Raw genomic sequence first — 27,666 nt, forward strand, 5'->3', positions numbered from 1 at the left:
TTAGCCTCTGTGGTAGCTTGGTAGCATGGTGAATGAATTAAGGACAAGTTCAGATAGAAATTCCTGGAGTTCACATCTCTGGGAGCTTGTTTCCTTAGGATGGACCAGCAGGGCTGAGGCCCACTGGAGACAGTGTCCCAGATACTTATCTCTGGTTGCTGACATTTCCACAGGGGTAGGAAACCCTTGACTAGGATCAAAGGGCAGCATTTGGTAAAGAAGCCACCTGGGAATAACTTTTTTGAGGATGAGCCAGAAAAGGTGGCTCAAATAGGCTGGTTTCAGAAATATCTGTCACATTATTTTACTAGGCATACATTTACCAGGTAATATCCATTGAAAAACACTTAAAATATCTAAATGATAAATGATTTCATTTTTGTTATTTAAAATGTTGAAAATTTTAGGTCATGTTAATAGCTTAATGATGATTACAAGGATGATGATGTAGTAAGCAGTCACTATTTTGAGAACTTATTTGTATCAGATCATGTTCCAATACTTCACAAACAGTACCTTATTTAAATTCTACCACAATCCAAGAGGTAGATACAGATTTTTAAAAACCTTATTTTGTACTAAGATTGGAGTAGTTACAAAACCTTCTCCAAGTTGTTTAGGAAGAAAGAGTGAGAATAGAGGTGCTACCTGGTCTGCCTGACACCAGAGTCCTTGCTCTGAATGGGAACCACTGGTAGGTAAGAAAACCAAACTCCCATCTCCATTACTAAACCAAAAGTTTTCCTTCTTACTAAACACTGCAGAGGTGGCTAGATATGGGCTTAACTTTAATTCTGTTACAATGTCCATATCACATCCCTGAGTCAAGGACACTTATGTAAATGAGAGAAGACAAAATATTAAATACGGGCAAGGCCTCTAGATGACCAGCACAATATACTTTTTGGTCATATTGTAGGTTGTCAAGGGCATGTTAGGATGGAGAGATGTCCAACAGGCAAGATGGCACATAGATCTTCCACACATTCTGGTAAAGGTTTTGAGATCAAGCAAAAAAAAAATTTTTTTTTAATTAATAATATTAAACTTACAGAAACCAACTGCTTCCTCTTTTCAGTCAGCATAGACAGGTAGAGATTGATGAGTTCCAAGTAGGAGGTGGGTGTTGTGTAGTACCGTCTCCGGAGCTCTGTGTAGTAGCGTTCTGCCATATTGGAGACACTCAGGTGGACATTCACACACATGAGGGAAAGCTTTTCTCTCAGTTCTTCATTTACGGCATCAACATTTGAGAAAAATGTCTTTGATACAGAAAGAAGTGCTTCTCTGGGCCACTGTAAATAAAGATATGATTTGGAAAGTCAGTTGTTCATTTCCATAATGCACGGTTTAACTATTAAGAAAAATGCATTTCTCTGCAACTCTTCCTCACCTTGGCCCCCCTTCACTGTAACTCCTATTTGTGTCCATGATGTTTCATGAACTGAATGGCTGTGTTCATTAGACAGGGGTCTGGGTCTGCATTTGCTGACCCCAGCACAGTGTTTGCTACATAGAAGTTACTCAATAACTACTGTTGGTTGAATGAATAAGTTAGTCAGTTCAGTCGCTCAGTTGTGTCCGACTCTTTGTGATCCCCATGGACTGCAGCATGCCAGGTATCCTTGTCTATCACCAATTCCCAGAGCTTAGTCAAACTCATGTCCATGGAGTCAGTGATGCCATCCAATAATCTCATCTGTCATCCCCTTCTTCTCCCACCTTTAATCTTTTCCAGCATCAGGGTCTTTTCAAATGAGTCAGTTCTTCAAATCAGGTGGCCAAAGTATTGGAGCTTCAGCTTCAGCATCAGTCCTTCCAGTGAATATTCAGGACTGGTTTCCTTTAGGATGGACTAGTTGGATCTCCTTGCAGCCCAGGGGATTCTCAAGAGTCTTCTCCAATACCACAGTTCAAAAGCATCAATTCTTCAGCGCTCAGCTTTCTATATAGTCCAACTCTCACATCCATGTGTGACTACTGGAAAAACTAAAGCTTTGACTAGACAGACCTTTGTTGGCAAAGCACATCTCTTCTTGCCTATTCAGTCACTTTGGTCCAGCAATGCCTAACTCTGTCTGCTGCACCATCAATATAATTCTGTTTTCTGAATCATTTCCATCAGCACACGTGCATTGCTTGTGTTCCCCACTTAAAAATACTTCTCTCTTGACCTCACATACCCCTCTGGCTATTACCCATCTCTTGGTACTCCTTTGGGGCAAAACTCCTTGAAAGGTTTGTCTCTGATTCCTCTTCCTTCTTCTTTCTTGAACCTTCTCCCCCATCAGTTCAGTTCAGTCACTCAGTCATGTCTGACTCTTTGCAACCCCATGAACTGCAGCACGCCAGGCCTCCCTGTCCATCACCAACTCCCGGAGTCCACCCAAACCCATGTCCATTGAGTCGATGATGCCATCCAACCATCTCATCCTCTGTCGTCCCCTTCTCCTCCTGCCCTCAATCTTTCCTAGTATCAGGGTCTTTTCCAATGAGTCAGCTCTTCACATCAGGTGGCCAAAGTATTGGAGTTTCAGCTTCAACATCAGTCCTTCCAATGAACACCCAGGACTGATCTCCTTTAGGATGGACTGGTTGGATCTCCTTGCAGTCCAAGGGACTCTCAAGAGTCTTCTTCAACACCACAGTTCAAAAGCATCAATTCTTCGATGCTCAGCTTTCTTTATAGTCCAACTCTCACATCCATACATGACCACTGGAAAAACCATAGCATTAACTAGATGCACCTTTGTTGGCAAAGTAATGTCTCTGCTTCTTAATATGCTGTCATATTAAAGGTTGGTCATAACTTTCCTTCCAAGGAGTAAGCGTCTTTTAATTTCATGGCTGCAGTCACCATCTGAAGTGATTTTGGAGCCCAGAAAATAAAGTCAGCCACTGTTTCCACTGTTTCCCCATCTATCTGCCATGAAGTGCTAGGACCGGATGCCATGATCTTAGCTTTCTGAATGTTGAGCTTTAAGCCAACTTTTTCAGTCTCCTCTTTCACTTTCATCAAGAGGCTCGTTAGTTCTTCTTCACTTTCTGCCATAAGGGTGGTGTCATCTGCATATCTGAGGTTATTGATTTCTCCCAGCAATCTTGATTCCAGCTTGTGTTTCCTCCAGCCCAGCATTTCTCATGATGTACTCTGCATATAAGTTAAATAAGCAGGGTGACAAATACAGCCTTGATGCACTCTTTTTCCTATTTGGAACCAGTCTGTTGTTGCATGTCACACAGGTTTCTCAAGAGGCAGGTCAGGTGGTCTGGTAGTCCCATCTCTTTCAGAATTTTCCACATTTTATTGTGATCCACACAGTCAAAGGCTTTGGCATAGTCAGTAAAGTAGAAATAGATGTTTCTCTGGAACTCTCTCGCTTTTTCGATGATCCAGCGGGTGTTGGCAATTTGATCTCTGGTTCCTCTGCCTTTTCTAAAACCAGCTTGAACATCTGGAATTTCACACTTCACATATTGCTGAAGCCTGGCCTGGAGAATTTTGAGCATTACTTTACTAGCGTGTGAGATGAGTGCAATTGTGTGGTAGTTTGAGCATTCTTTGGCATTGCCTTTCTTTGGGATTGGAATGAAAACTGACCTTTTCCAGTCCTGTGGCCACTACTGAGTTTTTCATATTTGCTGGCATATTAAGTGCAGCACCTTCACAGCATCATCTCCCCCATCACTCCATTGAAATAACTCTTGTCAAGATCACTGATAACCTCTACATTGACAAATTTAATAGTTTCCTCTTCTTTATAAATTCTATTTGCGTTTGTTTAATGATTGTCATTGTCAACACTTGTATGTGAGTAAATTCCCAGTGGGTTTTGAAGCTAATGTAAGTACCCTTGAGTTCTTAGTGGACAGGGTGTTACCTTTTTAAAATCAAGCAAATTCAGACACATACCTGAAAAAGATAAAAACTCTAATTCGAAAAGATACACGGCCCCCAATGTTCACAGCAGTACTATTTACAATAGCCAGGACATGGAAGTGGCCTAATTGTCCATATACATATAAATGGATAAAGAAGATGTGATATACATATATATACACACACATATGTACATATATACAATGGAATACTAATCAGCTATAAAATAGAATGAAATATTGCCATTTAAAAGCAGCATGGATAGACCTAGAGATTATCATACTGAGTGAAGCTGGACAGAGAAAGACAAATACCATATGATATCACTTATATGTGGAATCTAAAAAAATGATACAAATGAACTTACAAAACAGAAACAGACTCACAGACGTAGTAAACAAACTTGTGGTTACTAAAGGGGAGAGGTGGGGGCAGGGGTAAATTGAGAATTTGGGATTAACATATGCATACAATTATATATAGGTGGCTCAGATGGTGGGCTGCCGTCTATGGGGTCGCACGGAGTCGAACACGACTGAAGCGACTTAGCAGCAGCAGCAGCAGATGGTAGAGAATCTTCCCCTAAAGCAGGAGACTGGGGTTCAATCCCTGGGTTGGGAAGATCTCCTGCAGAAGGGAATGGCCACCCACTCCAGTGTTCTTGCCTGGAGAATAGCATGGACAAAGGAGTCTGGTGGGCTACAGTCCATGGGGTTGTAGAGTTGGACGCCACTGAGTGACTAACACTTTCACATATATAAAACAGATAAACAACAAGGACCTACTGTATAGCACAGGGAATTGTATTCAATATTTTGTAATAACCTAAATGGAAAATAATCCTATATATATATATGTGTACATATGTATAACTGAATATATATGTAACTGAATCACTTTGTTATACACCTGAAACACTCTAAATCAATTACACTTTAATAAAAAAAAAGTCAAGCAAGTCCAACTTCTCAAAGAGATATGTTGTGATGTCACTGACCTGGACAAACCAGTCAATGGTGCAGCAGTTCACAAGGGATGGAAACATCCGGCATCGGGACCGGAAGGCCTCCCCAACGGGGCTCATGCAGAGCACAATGTGCAGCTTCTGACGGACTCTGCTGATGAAATACTGAAACACCTGACAAAAAGAAAGATACTTTCAATTTAGAATAAGGCTGAACTCATGATGAAAAGAAGTGCTGGCTAATGCATCTGACTCTACCAATACCAAATTTATTTATTTATTTATTTTTTAAAAATTTTATTTTATTTTTAAACTTTACACAAATTTAAAAACAGTTTGTGGAGGGGATGTGTGAATTGTTTTAACATCCCATTCCAAGTCCCTTCTTCTCATGCAGACTCAAAAGATTAAATGAAAATTTTCAGACTCTGTTGCAAGTTGGGTTTGGGATGTGAGATGAGCACTCTTCATCAGTGGATTTGAGAGACCCCTTGAATAAAGTGGAGAGGTGTGTTCATACAAAGTTTTGCTTTGAGGTAGAAGACCACTGGGAGAGAGAGACACAGGGCAGGGCAAGTATTTTTGCAGGTGCAGAGCCCAGCAGAAATGGCATGGACCTCCTGTCACTATCCCTGGATGTGGCTCCTTACTTCAGCTGCTCCCAACATGGTAGGGGACACACGGCTTGGGAGCTGAAGCAGGAGCATTCTGGGGTAGAGGCTTCCTGGCTCAGCAGAATGACTGTGGCAGACACAGCAGTGTCCTTGACTGTTGACTTCTACAGTGTCATTTCATAATCATTCCAATCATTCCAAACAAAGCATCCCTTTGTTTAGCCCTCCCAATGTTAAAGCCACTACTGCTTATAATAGTTGTCTGTGCCCAGAAGTCCTGACCTAGCAGTGGAGGGAATTCTCATGAAAGGACACAGAAGAGACAATATGAGAAAGAGTGGCCAAAAAAGATAAGATGCAGAAAGAAGAGAAAGACCTGGGATAGACAAACAGTGGCTTAGAGAATCTAGCACAATGTTGGAGAAATGAGAGTGGACCGCAGCTGTGTTTTGTGTGTGTGTGTGTGTGTGTGTGAGAGAGAGAGAAAGAGAATGCATTTTATAATTCTGCTGATAGGCTATTGTTGTTGTTTAGTTGTGAAGTCGTGTGCAACTCTTTTTGCGACCCCATGGACTATAGCCTGCCAAGCTTCTCTGCCCATGGGGTTTCCCAGGCAAGAATACTGCAGTGGGTTGCCATTTCCTTCTCAGGGGATCTTCCTGATGGACCCAGGGATTGAAACTGAGTCTCCTGCATTGTCAGGAGGATTCTTTACCACTGAGCCACCTGGGAAGCCCTCTTGCTGACAGGACACGGAGTCAAAAGCACTGAACTCCTCAGGCAGGGCACTGGGGGGTGTGTGAAATAAACTTGTATTTAAGAAGGATAAGAGAAGTTTTCCAGTTTGGACAGGACTATGACCCTCTTAGGTAGTAGGGATTGTTTTGTGCTTTCCCTGACCATCTCTGGAAGTCTCATGAACCAATGCTTTAAATGTAGGAAATAAAGTACATAGGATTAAAAACAAATTACGCTGAAAAAATTCTATCCATGGACTGCTTAAAAGGGTTTGTGGATGACTGGAAAAAGGTTGAGACAACTTTTTCTTTTCCAAAATCTTATTATCATTTTGACATGTCCTACCTCATCTCTATTTCCCTCAGAAATTCCTACTTCTTTTGCTCTTGGTCTGGTGGCTGCTAAAACCTGCTCCAGTTCATCTTTTTCAAATAAATTAGGCACTTCACCTGAGTTCAGAATGTTATTTATATCTTCTAGAAACTCTTCCACTACAATCTGTAGAAGAAAGCAGAGTGGTCATTATAAATTAGTCAACCATTTTACATTTACTTCCTATACATTATAAAGCAAATATATGATCTAAAATTCACACTGAGTTAATTTTATTTTTTTATTTTTTTTAATTTTATTTTATTTTTAAACTTTACATAACTGTATTAGTTTTGCCAAATATCAAAATGAATCAAAATAATTTTATTTTTAAAAGAAGATAACCTTGGGGGATCAAACCAGTTAATACTAAAGGAAATCAACCCTGAGTATTCACCGGAAGGACTGATGCTGAAGCTCCAATACTTTGGCCATCTGATGCAAAGAGCTGATTCACTGGAAAAGACCATGATGCTGGGAAAGATTGAGGGCAAGAGGAGAGGGGGGGCGACAGAGAATGAGATGGTTGGATGGCATCACTGACTCAATGGACATAAATCTGAGTAAACTCCAGGAGAGAGTGAAGGACAGGGAAGCCTGGCGTGCTGCAGTTTATGGGGTTGCAAAAGTCAGACACAACTTGGTGACTGAACAACTACAACACTCTTGGGAAGTAGCCAGGATATTTATTTACAGAGCAGTGATGAATGAGAATAACCTACTTAACGCATAGAAATAAAAACAGAATTAGGCAAAATGAGGCAACAGAAGAGTATGTTGCAAATAAAAGAAAAGTGAAAGTGTTAGAGGCTCAGTCCTGTCTGACTCTTTGTGACCCCATGGGCTGTAGCCCGTTAGACTCCTTTAGCCATGGGATTCTCCAGGCAGAAATACTGGAGTGGATTGCCATTTCCAGGAATGAGATAAAATCCCAGAAGAAGAGTAAATGATGTCCACTTCCAGATTTTACTGGTTCACTTTGGCAGAGATTGTTCTTTGCCAGTCAGCTCAGTTTGGGTTTCTGGACATGTCAACTGGTAACGTCTTTGAGCAGGTGGGACTTGCTATCAGTGTCTATTTTGGGGTGAGGACAATGCCTGAGCTCTGAGGTCATGGGTGATGCTCCTGGCTGAGAACAGTTGGACAGGACTTCTGACTTGGTTTTGAACGAGCAAGGCTATAGGATGAACTTCGTGATTGCCTGGGTTCTCTGATCAGGTTTCCTAGACTCTCAGAACTGGGTACTATACCTAGCAGTAGGTGGGGGTAGGAATTAGCTTTCCTGTCCTGGCTGAATGGAATAGCTGGCTTCATGTGCAACAAGGATGTCTGTGGTCTTGACTCTAGCCATCCTGCCTGGCTGCGTGGGTCACTGGCTTTGCTGTGTGGATGATCTGTTCTTCCTGCCAGACTCTCCTAAGCACTGCTGGGCTACACAGCTTTCCAGGTGTTCTGGTCAGGTTCTTTGGCTGGGAAGGGCCAAGAGCTACACTCAGCAGAGAGCAGGGTGTGACTCAGTTCCCCTGCCTGGGTGAGTGGGGGGCCTGACCAGGTTCCAGGGCTGGCAAGGTACTTCCTTTGAGGACTTCGAATCAGGCAGATCTGCATCTGCTGAGCTCCTTGGTCAGACTGACTCTGCAGATGAGTAAAGCTGCTGGCTTGGACCACTACTTGGGTGCTGAAGGTAAGAACTTGGTCTGTCATGATCAGAGTGCTGGCTATTATATCCTCAGGCCTTCTATGACACAATTGGATTCCTAGGGGTCAAGTGCTGCAGAGTCTCTCACCATCTCTGTGATTCGAGACTTGGAGTGAAACCCCAATGTGGCCCAGAACACTGGGGAGCAGGATGTCCATCCTGGCCTCTTTCTTCCCACTGGAAGAACTGGTAGGCTCGGGGGAGACCTCTTAATGTGATGCTGTGATGGCCTGGGGCTAGGGCAGTGTGGTCAGCGTGTAACTGCTCCTCTTATCCTTCTAACATGGTCTGTCTCAGTCTCTGTGGCACAGGGGTATGCTTCAGCTTCACCCCCATGTTCTAGGACTTTCTCCATGTCTTATCCATGAGTAACTGTTAGTTGTTCTGGTGGGGCGGAGCAAAGTGGGGACTGAGCTATATGGCCATCTTGGTGATGTCATTTGCTGTCACTTTGTTCTTGGATTATTTTCCTGATGTCATGAAATTGTTTATCTGTGTTCCCTTGAGACTCTCAGAGAATCTTTAGAATGATTATTTTGAATTCTTTGTGGGCCAACTTGTGGATCTCCATTTCTTGGGGCCAGTTATAGGAGGTTTACCGTGGAGTTATATTCCCCTGATTCTTCTCGATCCCTGTAGACTTAAGTAGTGTCAGTGCATTTGAAGAAGCAGTCACTTCTTCCAGATTTCATGATGATTTCGGTAAGGGAAGACTTTTACCTGTAGCTTGGGGCACACTGGGGTGTTAGACTCCAGGTCTAGGGAAGCAGGGCATCAAATGTGGGGGCATGTGGTATGTGAAGGTTATGTCTCTTCCACTCAGGCTCCTGGGGTCCACAGGATCAACTACATGTGCACTCTGTGAACACTGCAGAAGGTTCGCAGAGGTTGCAAGGGTCACTGATGTCCTCAGCAGTGCCTCCATGTGCAGCTACCAGGGCCCAGGGCAGGGAGCTGGTGGTGGCCACATATTCAATTCTCATTTGTAAAAGATATTTACAAACTCAGATATAAGCTCACTGCATGTAACATATGTTAAACATATTTTTCCTATTTTGTGATCATACTTAGTCATGTTTACAGTGTTTTGGAAACTAAAATGAAGTTAAAATATTTATGTGTCAGATTTATCATTTATTCTTTGGCTGATTTCTGTTTTTAGAAAATTTTAATGAAAAAATTTATATATATGTATTAAAATTTTTTATTGGAGTATAGCTGATTTAAAATGTTGTGTTAGTTTCAGATGTAAAACAAAGTGAATCAGTTATACATATACTTATCTACTCTTTTTTTAGATTCTTTTCCATATAGGCTATTATAGAGTATTGAGTAGAGTTCCCTGTACTGTACAGTAAGTCCTTATTAGTTATTTATTTTCCCTGATATTAAAATACCAAAGTGTAATCAATGTAGAAAATGAAGTGAAGTGAAGTGAAAGTCACTCAGTTGTGTCTGACTCTTTGTAACCCCATGGACTATACAGTCCATGGAATTCTCTAGGCCAGAATACTGGAGTGGGTAGCCCTTCCCTTCTCCAGGGGATCTTCCCAACCCAGGGATCAAACCCAGGTCTTCGACATTGCAGGTGGATTCTTTAGCAGTTGAGCCACTTTATTAGAGAATAAATTCAAAATCAGTTAAATTGGTTGTGGTAGACATGGATGTAATCCTACTTTAAAGTTAATTTAACTAAAATATAGCCATGATTGTTTCCTTTTCTTGAGTAAAGCATATCTCCCTAATTGATTTCACTTAGGGAATTACTTTTTTATATTTACCTCCACAGAAATAGTTTATCACCTTCTGCTGTCTACGTCCTTCCTCTCTAAGTTAAGTCCCTTCTTAATGCTCTTAACCTCTGATTACATTTTCTTATGTAGAATTTAAAGGTGGAAGTAATAGTTGTTAAAAGAAGTAGTATTTTATAAGCTCCAAGAACTCTGTTATTAAACGGAAAGATTCCCTGAACTACATTATTCATACAAGCTATTCGAAGGACACTTGCGATTATAACACGTGTCCTTTTCCTGCTCTTGTTTTTGTGTGAAAGTCGCTCAGTCGTGTCCAACTCTTTGTGACCCCATGGACTATACAGTCCATGGAATTCTCTAGGCCAGAACGCTGGAGTGGGTAGCCTTTCCCTTTCCTGTTCTTGCTCTTTGGTTATTTAAATAGGTACCTGGGTGTCTGTGAAGAGGAAAACCATATTCCTGTCTTCTACACCAGCCAGTTTGTACAGCTTCCTCAGGTCCTCATGAAAACTGTCATAATTATACCCCCGGCTCAACTCAATCTGCAAACATCTATAACCACATATGTGAGCTGCGAGCCTTGTAAGAGACTGCTTTCCTGTGCCTCCCACTCCAACCAGCAGGGCGTTGCCTCTTTCCTGACGAATCATGCGAGCGATCCTGTGGGAGACAAAGCAGAAAAAGGTTTAGTTATGGGGTACAAATGTGGCTTCTGCACTGAGGCCCCACCCCAGAGTGGAAGGCTAGTGGCTGCTGGAGGGTTATTCCCCAGCCAAAGGCCACAGGAAAGAACAGGGTATGTCTGAGGTTCATGGTTGGGAGAAAAGCCCTGGGGGTTTCCTTATAGCTATCTCTTGTCCATTTCCTACAGGCTGTTGACCTTGGTCATGAAAATTGAGAAAAACAAATATACTATATTAAATACATACATATGGAATAAAAAAAAATGGCACAGATGAACCCATTTGCAGGGCAGGAATAGAAATGTAGACAGAATAGACATGTAGACAAAGGCAGAGAAGGGGAGGGTGGGATGAATTAGGAGATTAGGATTGGCATATATACACTACCATGTGTGAAACAGTTAACCTAGTGGGAAGCTGTTGTATAGCACAGGGATCTCAGCTTGGTGTTCTATGATGACCTAGAGGGGTGGGTTGGAGGGAGGTTCAAGTGGGAGAGGATATGTGAATACATATAGCTGATTCCCTTCATTGTACAGGAGAAATGAACACAACATTGTAAAGCAATTATATTCCAATAAAAAAAAAATCTCTTCTCCTTTAAAGTGTGAAGGGTCTTATCAGGAATGCTGGCTGATTTAGGCCACGACTTACATTAATCATTATATCGGCAAGCAGGTCTTTATTTCTAAGGATGAGCAAGCAGAAAAATCATTGAACATAAGAAGAGAGACTGCAGCTCAATAAAAGATCAACAGGAACAATCTGAAGTGGATTTACTATATACAATTTCTGATTCACGTTAACAATAAAGATTTTTTTAAATGCCATCATGATACTGGAGTGAGCACTCAGAAATGGGGGGGAAAATCCAAGTTTAGGAAAAACTGATTGAAGATGGAAAACTTGACTACCAAAGTGAAAACATCAGTGGAAGATGGGTCTTGAAAATAGAATACAGTGAAAAACTGCATGGGTGGAGTAGAAGACAAACTCAAGGCATTTACCCAGAACTCAAATAAAAAAGATAATGATATTAAAAATGACGAGAGAAAATGGAATATAAGGACGACAAATCTAGGAGAAACAAATGGAATCACAGAGACCACACTATAGGAATTGTAGAAGAAACAAAGGGATAGAGTTGAAATAAAAGAAGAAAACCCCAGAGTTGAACCCATTGATCTGAGGAAGTTACTGAGGGTCAGGTAAGAAAGTCAAAGAAGAGAAGCAAAACACAATGTTTTCTAAGAGAGATATAAATATAAAATAAACTCTGTGTGTGTGTGTGTGTGTGTGTGTGTGTGTGTGTGTAGGTGAATGGATGCAGGCATGCATATATGAAATAGAAATCTATATATCTATATTAGGCATAATTTTGCAAGCATTTAAAAAGTAGATAGAATAGACTACTCCCAAGGGGGTTTCCCTGGTGTTTCAGACTGTAAAGAATCTGTCTGCAATGCAAAAGACCCAGGTTTGATCCCTGGTTTGGGAAGATCCACTAGAGAAGGGAATGGCTACCCACTCCAGTATTCTTGCCTGGAGAATCACATGGACAGAGGAGCCTGGCGGGCTACAGTCCACAGGATAGTAAAGAGTCCACCATGACTGAGTCAGTAACACTTTCGACTTAGCATGCATACATGAATCAATATATGAAATAGCAATCTACATTTTAGACATAACTAAAAATGTGTGAGGATCTAAAAAATAGATATACTAGATTACTCCTAAGGGGTCAAATAATTATAGGCTAGCCTCAAGCATCTCTTTTACAAGATGCCATTCCACAGTGGTTAAGAGGGAAAACTATCATATTATTTCTCAGAGAATAAACCACCTGCAAACCTATCCTAAAAGGTTCCTTGAGGTATATAGAGAAGCATGAATAAAATTCAAACACTCAAGAAAGGGGAAAGGATGTCAGTATAAAAGTGAGCAGTTTGTATGAGCGTCAAGTACACTGCTGTTAAGATAAAAATGTAGGGACTTCCCTGGTGGTCCAGTGGTTGAGAATCTGCCTTGCAATGCAGGGGACACAGGTTTGGTCCCTGGTGGGGGAACTGAGATCCCACAGGCTGAGGAGCAACTAACCCTGTACACGATGAGAGAGCCCACAAACTATAACTAAGACCCAACAGAGCCAGATAAATGAAATAAATAAATATTTTAAAAGGTCAGTAAACTCTCCTTAAAAAGAAGTTGCAAATGTAAAAACTTTCTTTGAAAAATTATCATTGAAAATCTCAGATTGGACTATAGTTTGCTAGGCTCCTCTCTGTCCATGGGATTCTCTAGGCAAGAATACTGGAGTGGTTTGCCATTTCTTTCTCCAGGTAATCTTTCCAACCTAGGGATTGAACCCAGGTCTCCTTCATTGCAGGCAGATTCTTTACCATCTAAGCCACCAGGGAAGCCCCAACTGGGTCATGAGAAACTAGAAAATCATGAAATATTGTTGTGTGTTTAGTCTTGTCTGACTCTTTGTGATCCTTTGGACTGTAGCCCACCAGGCTCTTCTGTCCATGGGATTCTCCAGGCAAGAATAATGGAGTGAGTTGCTATTTCCTCTTCCAGGTGATCTTCCTGACCCAGGGATTTAGCCTGAGACTCCTGCATTGCAGATAGATTCTTTACCACTGAGCCATTGGGGAAAGCCCAGGAAATCATGAGAGAAATGTAAAAGGTTTAATTTCTCCCTCTCAATGTCTGTTTTTTTTTTTTTAAGGAAAGCATCTTTCTATCCTCTATCTTGTTTATTTATTTCTAATTCATAATGCTGATAACTAAAAAAAAAAAGGTTCAAATATTTGAGAAGGATAATGGCTTTATGACTTTTTTAATTAAGAAAGTAAAATATGATCATTGTAACCGATAGGAAAAAAACACTGCTAACCCTTTACCACATGTACACTCCATCATGAGGGTCTGGATGCTGTCCTGTTCTCCATGGGAGTAGTGTGTAGCTCATAGGTCTTGTTGTTCAGTTGCTAAGTCGTGTCCGACTTTTTGCGACCCCATGAACTGCAGCATGCCAGGGTTCCCTGTCCTTCACCATCTCCCGGAGTTTGCTCAAATTCATGTCCTTTGAATCGATAATGCCATCCAGCCGTCTTCTTCTCTGTCACCCTGTTTTCCTCCTGCCCTCAGTTGTTCCCAGCATTAGGGTCTTTTCAAATGGGTTGGCTTTTCACATCAGGTGGCCCAATTGGAGCTTCAGCATCAGTCCTCCCAATGAATATTCAGGGTTGATTTCCTTTAGGATTGACTGGTTTGATCTCCCTGCTGTCCAAGGGACTCTCAAGAGTCTTCTCCAGCATCATAGTTTGAAAGCACCAAAACTTTGGCACTCAGCATTCTTTATGGTCCAGCTCTCACATCTGTACATGACTACTGGAAGAATCATAGCTTTGACTATACGGACCTTTGTCAGCAAAGTGATGTTTCTGCTTTTTAACATGTTGTCTAGGTTGGTCATAGCTTTTCTTCCAAGGAGCAAGCCTCTTTTGGCTTATAGTAAGTGCTTCATAAACAAATTTATGTCTGTTGACTTGTATGTGTGTGTTCGCAAAAATGGACTTAAACTCTATACCACATTTTGTTTTGTGATTTTTTTGATAAATAATGCTTTATGGACATTCTCATGCTAGTTATAATGGCAGAGTTGAGTAGGCATGACAGGGACTATAGCAGAGCCTAAAATATTTACCATCTGATTATTTACAAAAAAAAAAAAAAAAGGTGTGGCTCCTTTCCTTAGGAACTGCCAACTAAAAACTGATGCTTGCCATCTGGTTCTACAATAATGAAATCACTTGTCACTGCAATTGCTGACCTTCAGCACACCCTGAAAGGAGTTCTGCATGGAGATCAGGTGTTGCCCTAAAGGTCCGGGAGCGAGCGACGAGAATGAAAACAGAACACTAAAACTGTGCAATGGGCCATGGGACCTGCAGCCTCTATGGGACTGAGGTGCAGAGTCCACTGTGAGTGCAGCTTTTATTTCTAATTACAGACTACAAAACTTTCTTTGATCCATCTTTCCCAAGACACTACATCGACATAGTCCAGCTCTCCTTGTTTATACCCCAGGTCGTTCCCTTCTGGGACAGTATCGGGAGCAATCAGCAAGTGCGTAGGCAGTGTTCATACCTAACGCTGACCCAGTGTTCCAAGGTCCATGCTCCCAGTCAGACTCCCTTCTGGGTCTGGCCTTGGGGTTTGTAACAAGGAGATTATTCTTAAGAAAAACATGAAAGACACTCATTAACACAGTTTCTTGATATATGCTATTTTTCCAGGTGCTATTTCTGTGGAATTTCTCAAGGCTGTGAAAGTACATTATTAGAAATTCCCACTACAATCAGGAACGAGGCACTCTGTGCTCTGGGAAAAACTGGTAGGACAGGGCTTTAGATATCCATTTTCAGGAGATTTTATGAACGCAATTTCTTATATCTTCTCATATCTAGAAGAGCACTAAAATCATTAAAGGAGACATCTGCTCCTTGTGACTAGCAGCAGCCTTCTGTCAAAATGTGTGCCTGACTGCATGTATCCCCCTTCACTAAAATCACATACATACTGACTTTCCCCTACCTCTCTGGAGCAGTTCCTTGGAGTTATCTGAGAGGCTGTCTCTGGGGCTATGGTCCTCATTTTTCCCTAGATAAAACTTAATTTGCAACTCTCACAGTGTTTTTTGTTTTTCCAGTAGACAGATCCTTTGCTAATTCCTCCCCCAAAGCAACTAAGACCCACAGGTATGATCTCCACTGCTATGTCTCTATCACAACATACAACTAACAGAAGACACATTAGATCATCTGTTCGCTTATATTTCCTCAGTTACCTCTGAGAGTATAAAATTGAGGGTTCAATGTCCCAGTGTTTTGTTATTTTTTCCCATAATGCATCAGGGTGCTACAGTGGATAAATATTGAATATTATTAATATCTTGCATCATTTATGTTACTCTTTCCTTTTTTCCTTTACATTATAGTAATTTGTTACTTCCATTTGAGATTGAGAAAACAAATGGCTTGTCCATCTGCTTCCTAGTGTTATTTTTTTCTGTCAACTTACATATCAATGGATAAAAACCTCCCTCCATTGAGAATCTTCCAAAGTTACATTTTCTCTACTGTAGAGGCAAGAGATACAGTTCCTAATTAGTTGTTTAATTTTATTATTACTTAAAATTTTTTTTTAAGTAATAACATGACACACAACATTAGGAATCTTAGTTCCCAGACCAGGAATCAAACCTATGCTCCCTGCAGTGTATGCCTGGAGTCTTAAGCATACTGGACTGCCAGGGAAGTCCTGTTAATGGCTTTATAGAGAGATCCATTTGACCATCCTTGGAGTGTGATGACAACTTTGGGGGCATGTAACATATAAATTGTCTGATGCAAACTGCTCTTTGAAAGCATAGGCTCTGAAGTCAATTCTAATTTTTTCTGAGTTGAGAAAGCTTTTATTCAGTTATTCAATGCAACAAAAGCCTAGAATGTTAACAAATGGAAATGTACTATCTGTTATATTACTGAATATTTGGTATTTGCCCCCAGACTGCTTCCCACCATGGAAGCCCTGTTCATTGCTAATCAGCAGTAGGTGTTTGAAGGCTCTTATTTCCTCTAATTCCTAACTACCAATCCTCTTTAGAGAAAACATCTACATTGTTATTCACATGGCAGTCCTTTTTGCCAGAAAACCAAATCTCCCCCATTCTACAAATGGTTTTTAATTTTCTTCTGTAATAATTTAAGCAAACTTTAAGTAGCCTGGTGATTCCCATTCATGAAAGTAAAAGAGGTTATAAATATAATTAAGCTGACTTTTCCTATCATCTGGTCTATTCTTCATGAAGTTTCTCAGACCAGGATTCCGCTGTTAGTTTATTTTCTTTCAGGCTTAGGGACTGCCTGAGCCATGGGAATAAAAGTTGTTAGGAGAAAGCGTGTGGGTATTTTGGCAGGGGGCAGATGGGAAGCAAGTGGTATCTTGACAACCCAGTGATAAACTATTGTATTTTACAACCCTTTAGCTGTGATGAACATAAATCTTTGAATTAGAGTTAATTAAATAGCAGAAGTATGGGAAGCACAAAAGACTTGGCTTGCTTATGGTTATAGAAAAAAACATTCTGGAGATTTGTCAATCTTAATACGGTCCAAAAGTAAAATATAGTTGACAAGGGAAACAAACAAAGCAATTGTCTTCCATGGTAGTAGCCTATGGGAAATCTTGCCCTCACACACATTTTGCACAGCTTATTCCACAGAATGCTACATCAAATCTGGGTATCACATGTTAAGTGAAACACTGAAAAATGATAAAGGGCTCAGTATGTTGAAGACTGGAAATAATTGCTAACAGGAAACAGTGAAAAGTCTGGGATAATTGTGCCTGGAGAAAGTGAAGCTAAGAAGAGCTTGGTAATGATTTTCAAGTATTTGGAGGAACTGTTATGAAAAGAGTGGATTCATTTTGGGCTGAGGCATCTACCAGTGAAGCTAGAATCCAACCACTGGTTACGATCCCTGTAGCCTGTCACTGGCCAGCTAGAGGCTGTTGTTGTTCAGTCACTAAATTGTGTCTGACTCTTTGCACCCCATGTACTAAAGCTGGCCAGGCTCCTCTGTCCATGGAATTCTCCAGGCAAGAATACTGGAGTGGGCCACTTCCTTCTTGCCAGTTGCCATTTCCTTCTTCAGGGGATCTTTGCAACCCTCCTCCTGCATTGGCAGGCAGGTTCTCTTCCACTGAACCACCTGGGAAACCTGAAAACACTGCTTATGATCCTCGGCCTGCCACTCACCAGCAAGAGGGCTTGGGACAATTGACTTAATCTCTCTGTGGCACACAATATTATCCAAAACTGGCTGCAGTAATGTTCCTGATTCTACTTGCTTTGACTCTACGAACAGGTAGAGTCTCTGATCCTGTCTTGTGAATCCGTATGAATCTTTGGCCTGATAGAGCATGGCAGAAGCAATGCTGAGTAACTCCCAAGGCTGTGTTGTAAAAGGCCATTTGCCTTCAGCCTGGTAGTCTTTTGGGGCATAAGCCTTTGGAGCCCTGAGTTACCGTGTAAGAAGTCCCAACACTCTCATGATGCCCACGCAGAGACAGTGGACTCCACATGGAGGCAGAGTGTTCTAGGTGGAGTCTGATTGCAATTGTGTGAGAGATCCCAGGGGAGAATGGCTGGGACCCATGAGAAATAATGAAAAAAATGAAGCTACTAAGTATTACAGTGGATTATTATATAGCATCAGACCATTGGAACATTCTCTGAGCCTTATATTTAGAAAAAGATCATGATATTGAGCCACAGACAAGTGTTACTGAAGTTAAATGAGATATTCCATATCATGGTTTATATTCACACTCAGTGCCATTGGTATCATTAATACTGCTCCAGAAGATGGAGTATCAGAAGTTATGGGGAGCAGATCTTAACATACCTTTGAAGGGTCATTCCAACACTTAAAAAATTTTTTTATTGAAGTACAGTTGATTGATAATTTTGTGTTAATTTCTTCTGTAGAGCAAAGTGACTCAGTTATACACACACATATGTATTCTTTTTCATATTCTTTTCCATTATGGTTTGCCACAGGATGTTGAATATAAGTCCCTGTGCTATACAGTATAACCTTGTCATTTTAACATTTTTAACACATATTTACAATTTCAGAATTGTTCAACAGGACAAGAGCCACTTCAAAAAGTTGTGTGTGCCCCAAGGACTGCAGATATTCAGACTCGATACCTAGACATCAGGGATGACCCTCACAGGATACCTGCAATGGGTATGAGTCAGACTCATAAGCAGATGGAATCTATGGTCCTTGCATTTGACTTGTTTTGCTACAAACAAAGCAAAATCTCCTATTTCTTTAGGCATGCATGTTAAATCAGCCTGGCTACTCTGTATATTTCTGTAAACCACATTTAGATTTTAAAAATTGTTTTGGCTATTATAAACAGTGCTGCGATGAACATTGGGGTACACGTGTCTCTTTCCCTTCTGGTTTCCTCAGTGTGTATGCCCAGCAGTGGGATTGCTGGATCATAAGGCAGTTCTATTTCCAGTTTTTTAAGGAATCTCCACACTGTTCTCCATAGTGGCTGTACTAGTTTGCATTCCCACCAACAGTGTAAGAGGGTTCCCTTTTCTTCACACCCTCTCCAGCATTTATTGCTTGTAGACTTTTGGATCGCAGCCATTCTGACTGGTGTGAAATGGTACCTCATAGTGGTTTTGATTTGCATTTCTCTGATAATGAGTGATGTTGAGCATCTTTTCATGTGTTTGTTAGCCATCTGTATGTCTTCTTTGGAGAAATGTCTATTTAGTTCTTTGGCCCATTTTTTGATTGGGTCATTTATTTTTCTGGAGTTGAGCTGTAGGAGTTGCTTATGTTCATCGCAGCACTGTTTATAATAGCCAGGACATGGAAGCAACCTAGATGTCCATCAGCAGATGAATGGATAAGAAAGCTATGGTACATATACACAATGGAGTATTACTCAGCCATTAAAAAGAATACATTTGAATCAGTTCTAATGAGGTGGATGAAACTGGAGCCTATTATACAGAGTGAAGTAAGCCAGAAAGAAAAACACCAATACAGTATACTAATGCATATATATGGAATTTAGAAAGATGGTAACAATAACCCTGTGTACGAGACAGCAAAAGAGACACTGATGTATAAAACAGTCTTATGGACTCTGTGGGAGAGGGAGAGGGTGGGAAGATTTGGGAGAATGGCATTGAAACATGTAAAATATCATGTATGAAACGAGTTACCAGTCCAGGTTCGATGCACGATACTGGATGCTTGGGGCTGGTGCACTGGGACGACCCAGAGGGATGGTATGGGGAGGGAGGAGGGAGGAGGGTTCAGGATGGGGAACACATGTATACCTGTGGCGGATTCATTTTGATATTTGGCAAAACTAATACAATTATGTAAAGTTTAAAAATAAAATAAAATTAAAAAAATTGTTTTGTAATGAGACAGGACATTTTCAGAACAAAAGCAATCTATTAATATTTTGCAAAAATAATGACTTTTGAGATTGCATACAAAGTTCATGCCATACATATTTTAAAGATATCAAAAATAACTTTTAAGTTATAGCAAGATTTGGTAATAGACCTTTGTCCATCTAGCAGTCAATTTTAAGAGTTTGTATAACTTAATCCTTACCTTTTAACATAAAAGAAAATAGATCAATGCATTATTGGGTACTTGATGGCATTTTACCTCGAAACATGCTCTATGGCATCCTGGAAGAACACCAGCTTTACTTCTTTGGGGTTTATAAGGTTATAATCATCAAGGTAGTCCTGTAGAACATTTGCAATTTTCTCCATGTCAGGCATGTCATCATAAATCCGGTCAGATCTATCTGCTCCAAACTAGAAGATGATTTATTGGAAAAGAACCAAGTTGGATCAATTCTGATGTATAAACATATATAATATACATAACCTTAGGAGGGGCCATTATTTCTATTTCTATTTAATCATTTGCTTATATATGCTAGCAGGGCTGTAAAATGAAGGAAATGGGATTAAAGCAACTCAGATATTCATGGTTAACTGAAAAATTAATTTAATTCAACCTCTTCAAGTGAGACACTGGAATTTCAAATAATCTTTGCAATAAAATTCATACAAAAGTTCAGAAATAATTAAAAAAAATTTCTCATTTCTCTCTCATTTAACTTAACTCTGGTTTCATACCAGAGTTTTGCTCCTAGGCTGTTGACATCAGAAAAGTGAAATGGTTGAAAATTAGGTTTGGCAGACTGTTTTATTAAAAAATCATGCCAGAACTATATGTAGTTTTTACATACTAGTCATTTGTTTCAATAAATCATTGAGAATGATATTCGGTACAAACTATAGGGCACTGAGTTCCTGTTTGGACCTATTGATAATTTATTGTCTTTGCCATAGCACCTGCCCTGGGGACATTTTCTTTTGAAATCTTTGACTAAAATACACATAGGCAATGGAAGAAGAGTCCAACTGCTCTTTGCTTTGCTTCATTTTCCCATTTGATAATACCACCATTAGAAACACACAGGAAATATAATCATCACCTGAAAATAAACTTTAAACTTTTAAGAAGAAACATTAAATATATATATAGTTCATAGAATAAATTGTTTATTATTACATTTTTTGGTTGTCTAGGGTTACCAGAGTGGTGCGGTATTGCATAAATATACTATAAAGATGAATCCATTCATTTGTTTAAACACCACTGGTTGAGAGTCACTGCTGCAGCTCTGTGCAGGACACAGGATTTAAGCTGAGCTAAACAGACATGGCCCTGGCTTTCTCAGAGACACTAGTAGTGTTGTGTGTGCCCAAGCAAGGGTCAGCTTGGTAAAACAAGATGGCTACCTGCCAACATAGGTACGGTAGTTAGATAGAAGTCTTTTAAGCTAGAATAAGGTTATTCACCTATAGGAAGTATATTCTAGGTAGGTCTAGAAGGTAAAATTAGGGCCTACATGTAGATGTTATTAGAGGGGACAGACTTGAGGCACTTCAGTTCAGTTGCTCAGTTGTGTCCAACTCTTTGCAAGCCCATGAACTGCAGCTCGCCAGGCCTCCCTGTCCATCACCAACTCCCGGAGTTTACCCAAACTCATGTCCATTGAGTTGGTGCTGCCATCCAACCATCTCATCCTCTGTCATCCCCTTCTCCTCCTGCCCTCAATCTTTCCCGGTGTTTTCAAATGAGTTAGCCCTTCGCATCAGGTGGCCAAAGTATTGGAGTTTCAGCTTCAACATCAATCCTTCCAATGAACACCCAGGACTGAAGCACTTAGTTAAAGGAAAATTTTGCTACTTATTAGAGCTACCCTGAAATGAAGAAGGCTAACTAATTAGCTAGCTAACTGCTAATTAATTAGCTTCTCATCACTGGAAATATCTGAGCAGAGTCTGAAGAGCTACATAGAATATGGTAAGAGAATAACAGTTCTGAGTTAAGAGACTAAACTTCTTTGCTTCTTTTCAAATGAAATACCTGATAATTCAGTCTCTGATTCACTATTACCAAAATGAATGTAACTAGATCAGAAGTCAGCAATCTTTTTCTCTCAAGAGCCACACAGTAAATATTTTAGGCTTTGCAGGTCATATAGTAACTGTTGCTAGTACTTCAGTCTGTCTGGTCATTAGAAAGCAATCAGATAAATAAGACAGAGTCAAATGGGTCTTGTGCTCCTATAGAACTTCATTTACAAAAATGAGTGGTGAGTGGATTTGGACTGTGGACCATAGTTTGCTGACCACCCCCCACCCCCAGTCTAGGTCTTGAATCTTCACATGTGAAAAGCTCCTGTAGAATATGAACTTGAACTAGAAAACAGTAAATGTTTTATAAATTTCAAATGTAGTCAAGTCACTACAACACACTTACCTTAATGAAATCTCCAAATATGATGGGCCTAGTCAAAAAATATTCCAGGCCTATAGCAATTCCAAAATGTTTGTCTATTCAAAAAATAAAATCAATTTTTAATATAATGATTAGCTTGAATGCAGGGTATTAATGGTAAGATATACACAATAACTACCCATGGTACTTTACTTAGAAGCCTAATTAATACACATGAAACTGAGAGAAAGCCCATGTTAATACCACACCACTTTGGTTTGATTGATAATCTCTTGAATTTAAGATTAAGAATATTTACTATTAATAATCATTTTTATTAAATAACAGATATGAATACATATTAATAAATAAATACTTTAGAAGTATCCTGGCTTCTTACCTGACAAAATACTGTTTGTTTTCTACTTTCCCTCCTCTACTTAAAATTCTATGCTGAATTAGGAATATTAATCCTTCCTGAATATCAATAAAATGATTTTCATAATACTTCACATATTGTTATATATGTGGGTCATCAAAAAAAACCACTTTTACTAATGAATGATTACAATTTATTTTGCTCATTTTAGAAACCAAACTGTGTCTCCTTGGTCATCTAATGGCTAGGATTAGAAAACCAATTGTTTTTCTACTAAAACACTAAAAATAACCCCTGAAAAAACCTAACTAAATAAAGAAGGATAGATTGATATAAACATTGATATTTACTGGCCATTTCTGTCAAAATAGCATGGAAATAGTGCTTATCTTCGTTATTAATCAAACGATCATGGAAGACTCTTTGACATTCATGGCAGAAGAGTCTGAAGATCTGTATTTCTTCTCTTATTGTTCCTGGGTCACACTGAAGAATACCTGTTTTTTCAGAAAGGGAGAAAAGAAAAACTCTACAATTGTGGAATATCTAGTGATAGTTTAATTAATGAGAAAATCCGTAAGTTCAACTTTATCCCACACTAAAGGAAATGGGTAGTTGGATATATACATATAGTCATTGTGACCTCATTTTTTGAAAGCAAAATTGGGGACACATTATCAGTGCAAATGAGGAGGGCAGCAGAAGGGGGATATGGGGGCCTAAAGAGAACTATCATTATTATTTTTAATATCTTCGTAGCTTATTTTATTTTTTAAAACATTTTGGCCACACCACTGTGGCATGTGGAATCTTAGTTCCTCGACCAGGGATAGGACTCATACTCCCTGCACTGGAAGGCAGAGTCTTAACCATTGGACATTCAGGGAAGTCCCATGAGAATTGTGTCTTTTAAGACGGGAGGTGTTATAGCAGAATCGTTTGCTGTTAGGGATGATCTGACAGAAGAAGAAGCACTGACAATGCAGAAGAGAAGGGGGACACATAAAGCAAAATCCTCGAGTCAGCAGGACGGGATGGGTTCAGTACCATGGAGGCTGTGGCATATATTAGGTGCAGGGACAGCTGAACCACTGCAGTGGGAGAGAAGGCAGGGGCAGGGTGTCTGGGAGATTTGGAAAAGGAGCCCCTTCTGGTTTGATTCTATTTTTTTTTCTTCAGTGAAAAAGAAGACAGGCCACCAGCTGGGAGTGAGAAATGGGATGGTGGTTTGAGGAAAGTTGTGAAGCAGTCAGTGAAGGGTGGGGGTGGAGGGTGACGAAACCAGGGATACTATAATGGAATTTCCAGGCAAATCTCAGACACCCATGTACATACACTTTTACACAGGGATGTGTGGGTGAATGGAAATGGAAGGAGGGTGCAGGCCAGGGAACGAGAGTTCCATACACTACCTTGCACACATTTAGATAAATCCCTCAAGTTAAAGACGTAATGAGACTTGGCTGGTGTTGGCAGAAGATCAACACTCATCCTGTTGTAGATTTCAACTGAGGCTTCCACAATGTTGGATGCAGTTTGCTTTACAGCTGGTGTGAAGTCATTCAGGAAGCCGTTTAAGATGGCCTAGAACCAGAAATGTAATATAAGAGGGTTGGAATGTTTTTAACCAAAATTTTATCTTTCAAGTACTCCAGACCTGATCAAATTCCAGTGCAAGGACATGTGGGTGTTAAAAGTCTTCTTTTCTGGGGAAAGGGGTAAAATAGGCATTTGGGCTTCCCTGGTGGCTCAGACAGTAAAGAATTCGCCTGCAGTGCAGGAGACCTGGGTTTGATCCCTGGGTTGGGACGATCCACTGGAGAAGGGAATGGCTACCCAATCTAGTATTCTTGCCTGGAGAATTCCAGAGACAGAGGAGTCTAGTGGGCTACAGTTCAGGGTTGCAAAGTGTTGGACACGACCGAGCAACTAACACTTTTCACAAATCAGGCACTTGGGATCAGTATATACGAATTACTGTCTACAAAAGAGATAAACAATAAAGTCCTACTGCAGTCCTATCTGCAGTAGGAAGATCCTCTGGAGAAGGAAATGGCAGCCCATTCCAGTATTCTTGCCTGGAAAATCTCATGGATGGAGGAGCTTGGCAGGCTACAGTCCATGGGGTCACAAAGAGTTGGACACGACTGAGCAACTTCTCTTTCACTTTCACTGACTCGATGGACATGAGTTTGAGCAAACTCCGGGAGACAGTGAAGGACAGGGAAGCCTGGGGTGCTGCAGTTCATGGGTTGCAAATAGTAGGACATGACTTAGCGACTGAACAAGAACAACAGTTGTATGTATACAAATATAGTATTTTACATACAAACATAGTTGTATATATGCAAGTATAGTTATACATATATGTTAGTTCATTTATCTATATTATCTGTCTCTATGGTAGAAGATCTATGAGGACAGGGGTGGCATCTGTTTTGCTTAAAGTGATGTACCAACATCTGGTGCATGGTTGATACTCATCAAGTATTTCTTTAGTGAATGAATGAAGGGCTATTAAACTGATATTCATAAATTAAAACTATCAGGTGGCTATCGAGTTTACTGAGGATCACAGCTTGGTATTCTGTCCAAAGATCTGGCTTATATGACATGTTTGCCAACTTTTAAAAGTTTTACTGAGAATATTCATACAAGACAAAGACAGAATTTCCACAGTTTAAGGAAAGATGGCTTTGTCATGAGGACATTAGTAATGTTTTATGGAGTTGATCATGGCTTTTAATCACTAGTGTTATATCTTTCTAATTAGAATTTACAACTAAGTTCAGGGACCTCCCTGATGGTTCAGTGGTTAAGACCCTGCATTTCCAGTGCAGGGGGTGTGGGTTTAATTCCTGGTTAGGGAACTAAGATCCCAGATGCCAAGTGGCCAAAAAAAAAAGAAAAGAAAAAAGAATTTACATCTAATTTAGTGACATTATCAATTTAATTTGTTGTATACTATTCAATTTACCTTCAGAATATATAGTGATGCATATTTTTGCACAAAAAGTTCCAGCAGATAAACAACTAAAATGTGTGTGAACTGTGGTTCTTGATTCACCTACAACTGTACATAATCCAAATTGTGACCCATTGTTAATGGGACTCTACCCGCATGTATGTGTTGTTTAACTAACTTAAAATAGACTCTCAAGAAAGTAGTGATATTACCGATTGTTTTAGAACTAAGAGATGATTAAAAACATTATAAATATAAGCATATTACATATCATATATGTATACATATACTATGTAGACTCATAGGTTTCTTTTATGTAGTAAACATAAATCAGTTTATTTGTGTTGCTATCAACAAATTTACTTTTACTTGTTGATTTTGCTTTTTTCAATTCTTGTTTATCCCCAAGTTCCTTCTCCTCCACACAAAGGACAGGAAAGGTGGACTGTGAACTCTTGAACTCTGCTTAGATGGGCTGTGATTAAAAAGAAAGCTTGGAATCCAAGTCCTTTCTTCTACAGATAAAATATCCAGTCCATTCTGGTAATGAGGAAAACACATGTTCCCATGTGAATACAGTCCAACTTAGTGGCCCCCAGAATCTCAGTTTTGCTGCTTTGCATTTCCATTGTGGCCTTGGTTAGTGCGAGTTTTAAATACTAGCCTCTAAGTCTCAGTAGGAAGAAGTAATTGCTGCTCATTTTCAGCTGTGACAAATTTGCTGCATGATGTTCCTGTAAGTGACATATTTCTGTGGATGTAACATTCCTACAGGCAGAGGCAGGAGGCTGAGGGTTCAGATCAATTTGATTTCCAGGAGCCAGACTCTATTTTCTTCTTCCCACCCAAGAAAGCATTTTGGAATGAGTTAAGAATGCCATTTTTGTTGTTGTTGTTGTTGGGATAACTCTGAATTGCTTGAATTTATTAAAATGTAAAACAATTTGCAAATTCAGTACTTTATCATCAGGCATAAGTTACTTGGGACATTCCCTCACCACTGATCACATCACAAGGGTGTGTTAGGACAGCATGGTTGTGAATCACTCATTTCAGACTTTAGAATACATACAGAAAAGTACTCAATAAAAAGAGGGGGTTAAAAAGTCTCCTAATACCTGTATTGGTCCCTGTTACCTGCTTCTTGTCACCTTTTTTACTTGTTGCTTAATTATGGGAGATAAGCTCCCATCCTCTCCTATTCTAAAGTACTCTCTAAAAGTTTTTCCAAATGTGGCATTTCTCATGTATCCTTTTGGCCTTAGATCCTACACAGCTTATTGGAATGACTTCAAATTTATTAAAAAATATTTTCCCACAGATGTAAGTTATTTCAATATGAAAACTACTTTCTATAAACTGTGTGTATGTGCCGGGTCTGGTCCTTTCTCTCCTCTAAGAAGGCCCCATTGGAAGGAGAGGAAGATGCTGGTAAATGTAGAGGCTGGTTAATGCCAGTATCACTGCCTCTGACTCCTGGGCGATGGTCACCAAAGCCAGTTTCTCCTGACCAGTCACCTGTCTTAACTTACCTGGATGCCCACATTACCACTTCTGGCCTCTGTGACCACATTCACCCTCGTGTTTCTGATCCTCTCTGTCAATTTAACCCTGCAGGACTCGGCTCACTGGCAGTCTCCTCTAAGCATATTTGCTATTAATAGTTGGCATGACATACTCAGCTTGGTCATGCTGCTTTAAGGTCTCTCATCGTTCTATTCAGAATAATGCCGTGCACTTAATGAACACTTCTGCTGAACACTTACAGGGCAGACACAGTTACTTACCCCCTTTAAAGGACAAAGAAGTGGTCTCCTGGGGAAGTTTGTACAGATGGAAGAAATACCGGTGGTTGTTTCTCTTGGGAGGGTGGGGGCGGCAGGGGTGATGAATTCTGGGTTAGGTATGCTGAGCTTGAACTCGCTGGTTATTGGGGCTGGCGTTTGCTGGGCAAGTGGACACAGACATGGTGGTCAGGGAGGAGATGAGCACTGAGGTGGGAGCTAGGTGGGAATGATATCTCCTGAGAGTCAAGGGCCCAGAATACAGCCTTTCTTAGAGGTATGGGAGGTGTTCTGACTCTCTTTCCTCATTTATAAGACTACCTCTGAGACTGTAAACACAGAAGGTCATGATGCAAATGCCTATCAACTACTGCCCAGATGCCCCTGTGTTTACCTGGTTTCTGATCA

At 40.2% G+C, this 27,666-nt stretch overlaps 2 protein-coding genes and 1 long non-coding RNA gene across 3 annotated transcripts in view; 1 reads left to right on the forward strand and 2 right to left on the reverse strand.

Moving 5' to 3' along the window:
- TMSB10 (thymosin beta 10) overlaps nucleotides 1-17,329 on the reverse strand; it is a 225,675-nt gene extending 208,346 nt beyond the window's left edge. Inside the window, exon 1 of the mRNA XM_055540371.1 lies at nucleotides 17,325-17,329. The gene's annotated coding sequence lies outside the window, so the exon portion shown is untranslated. The remainder of the gene's footprint in view (nucleotides 1-17,324) is intronic.
- The window catches only part of DNAH6 (dynein axonemal heavy chain 6), a 279,939-nt gene that overhangs the window by 102,461 nt on the left and 149,812 nt on the right, over nucleotides 1-27,666 (reverse strand). Inside the window, exons 42-49 of the mRNA XM_055540370.1 lie at nucleotides 23,922-24,093; nucleotides 22,860-23,006; nucleotides 22,173-22,246; nucleotides 19,995-20,149; nucleotides 10,450-10,681; nucleotides 6,542-6,694; nucleotides 4,878-5,018; nucleotides 1,053-1,295 (exon numbers count right to left, since the gene is read on the reverse strand). Coding sequence (XP_055396345.1) covers nucleotides 1,053-1,295; nucleotides 4,878-5,018; nucleotides 6,542-6,694; nucleotides 10,450-10,681; nucleotides 19,995-20,149; nucleotides 22,173-22,246; nucleotides 22,860-23,006; nucleotides 23,922-24,093 — 1,317 coding nt within the window. The remainder of the gene's footprint in view (nucleotides 1-1,052; nucleotides 1,296-4,877; nucleotides 5,019-6,541; nucleotides 6,695-10,449; nucleotides 10,682-19,994; nucleotides 20,150-22,172; nucleotides 22,247-22,859; nucleotides 23,007-23,921; nucleotides 24,094-27,666) is intronic.
- Nucleotides 7,745-27,666, forward strand: part of LOC129623199 (uncharacterized) — a 31,116-nt gene continuing 11,194 nt past the window's right edge. Inside the window, exon 1 of the long non-coding RNA XR_008700391.1 lies at nucleotides 7,745-8,252. This is a non-coding gene — a long non-coding RNA (uncharacterized LOC129623199). The remainder of the gene's footprint in view (nucleotides 8,253-27,666) is intronic.

This window comes from Bubalus kerabau, chromosome 11 (genome assembly GCF_029407905.1).
Source record: "Bubalus kerabau isolate K-KA32 ecotype Philippines breed swamp buffalo chromosome 11, PCC_UOA_SB_1v2, whole genome shotgun sequence".
NCBI classification, from domain to species: Eukaryota; Metazoa; Chordata; class Mammalia; order Artiodactyla; family Bovidae; genus Bubalus; species Bubalus kerabau.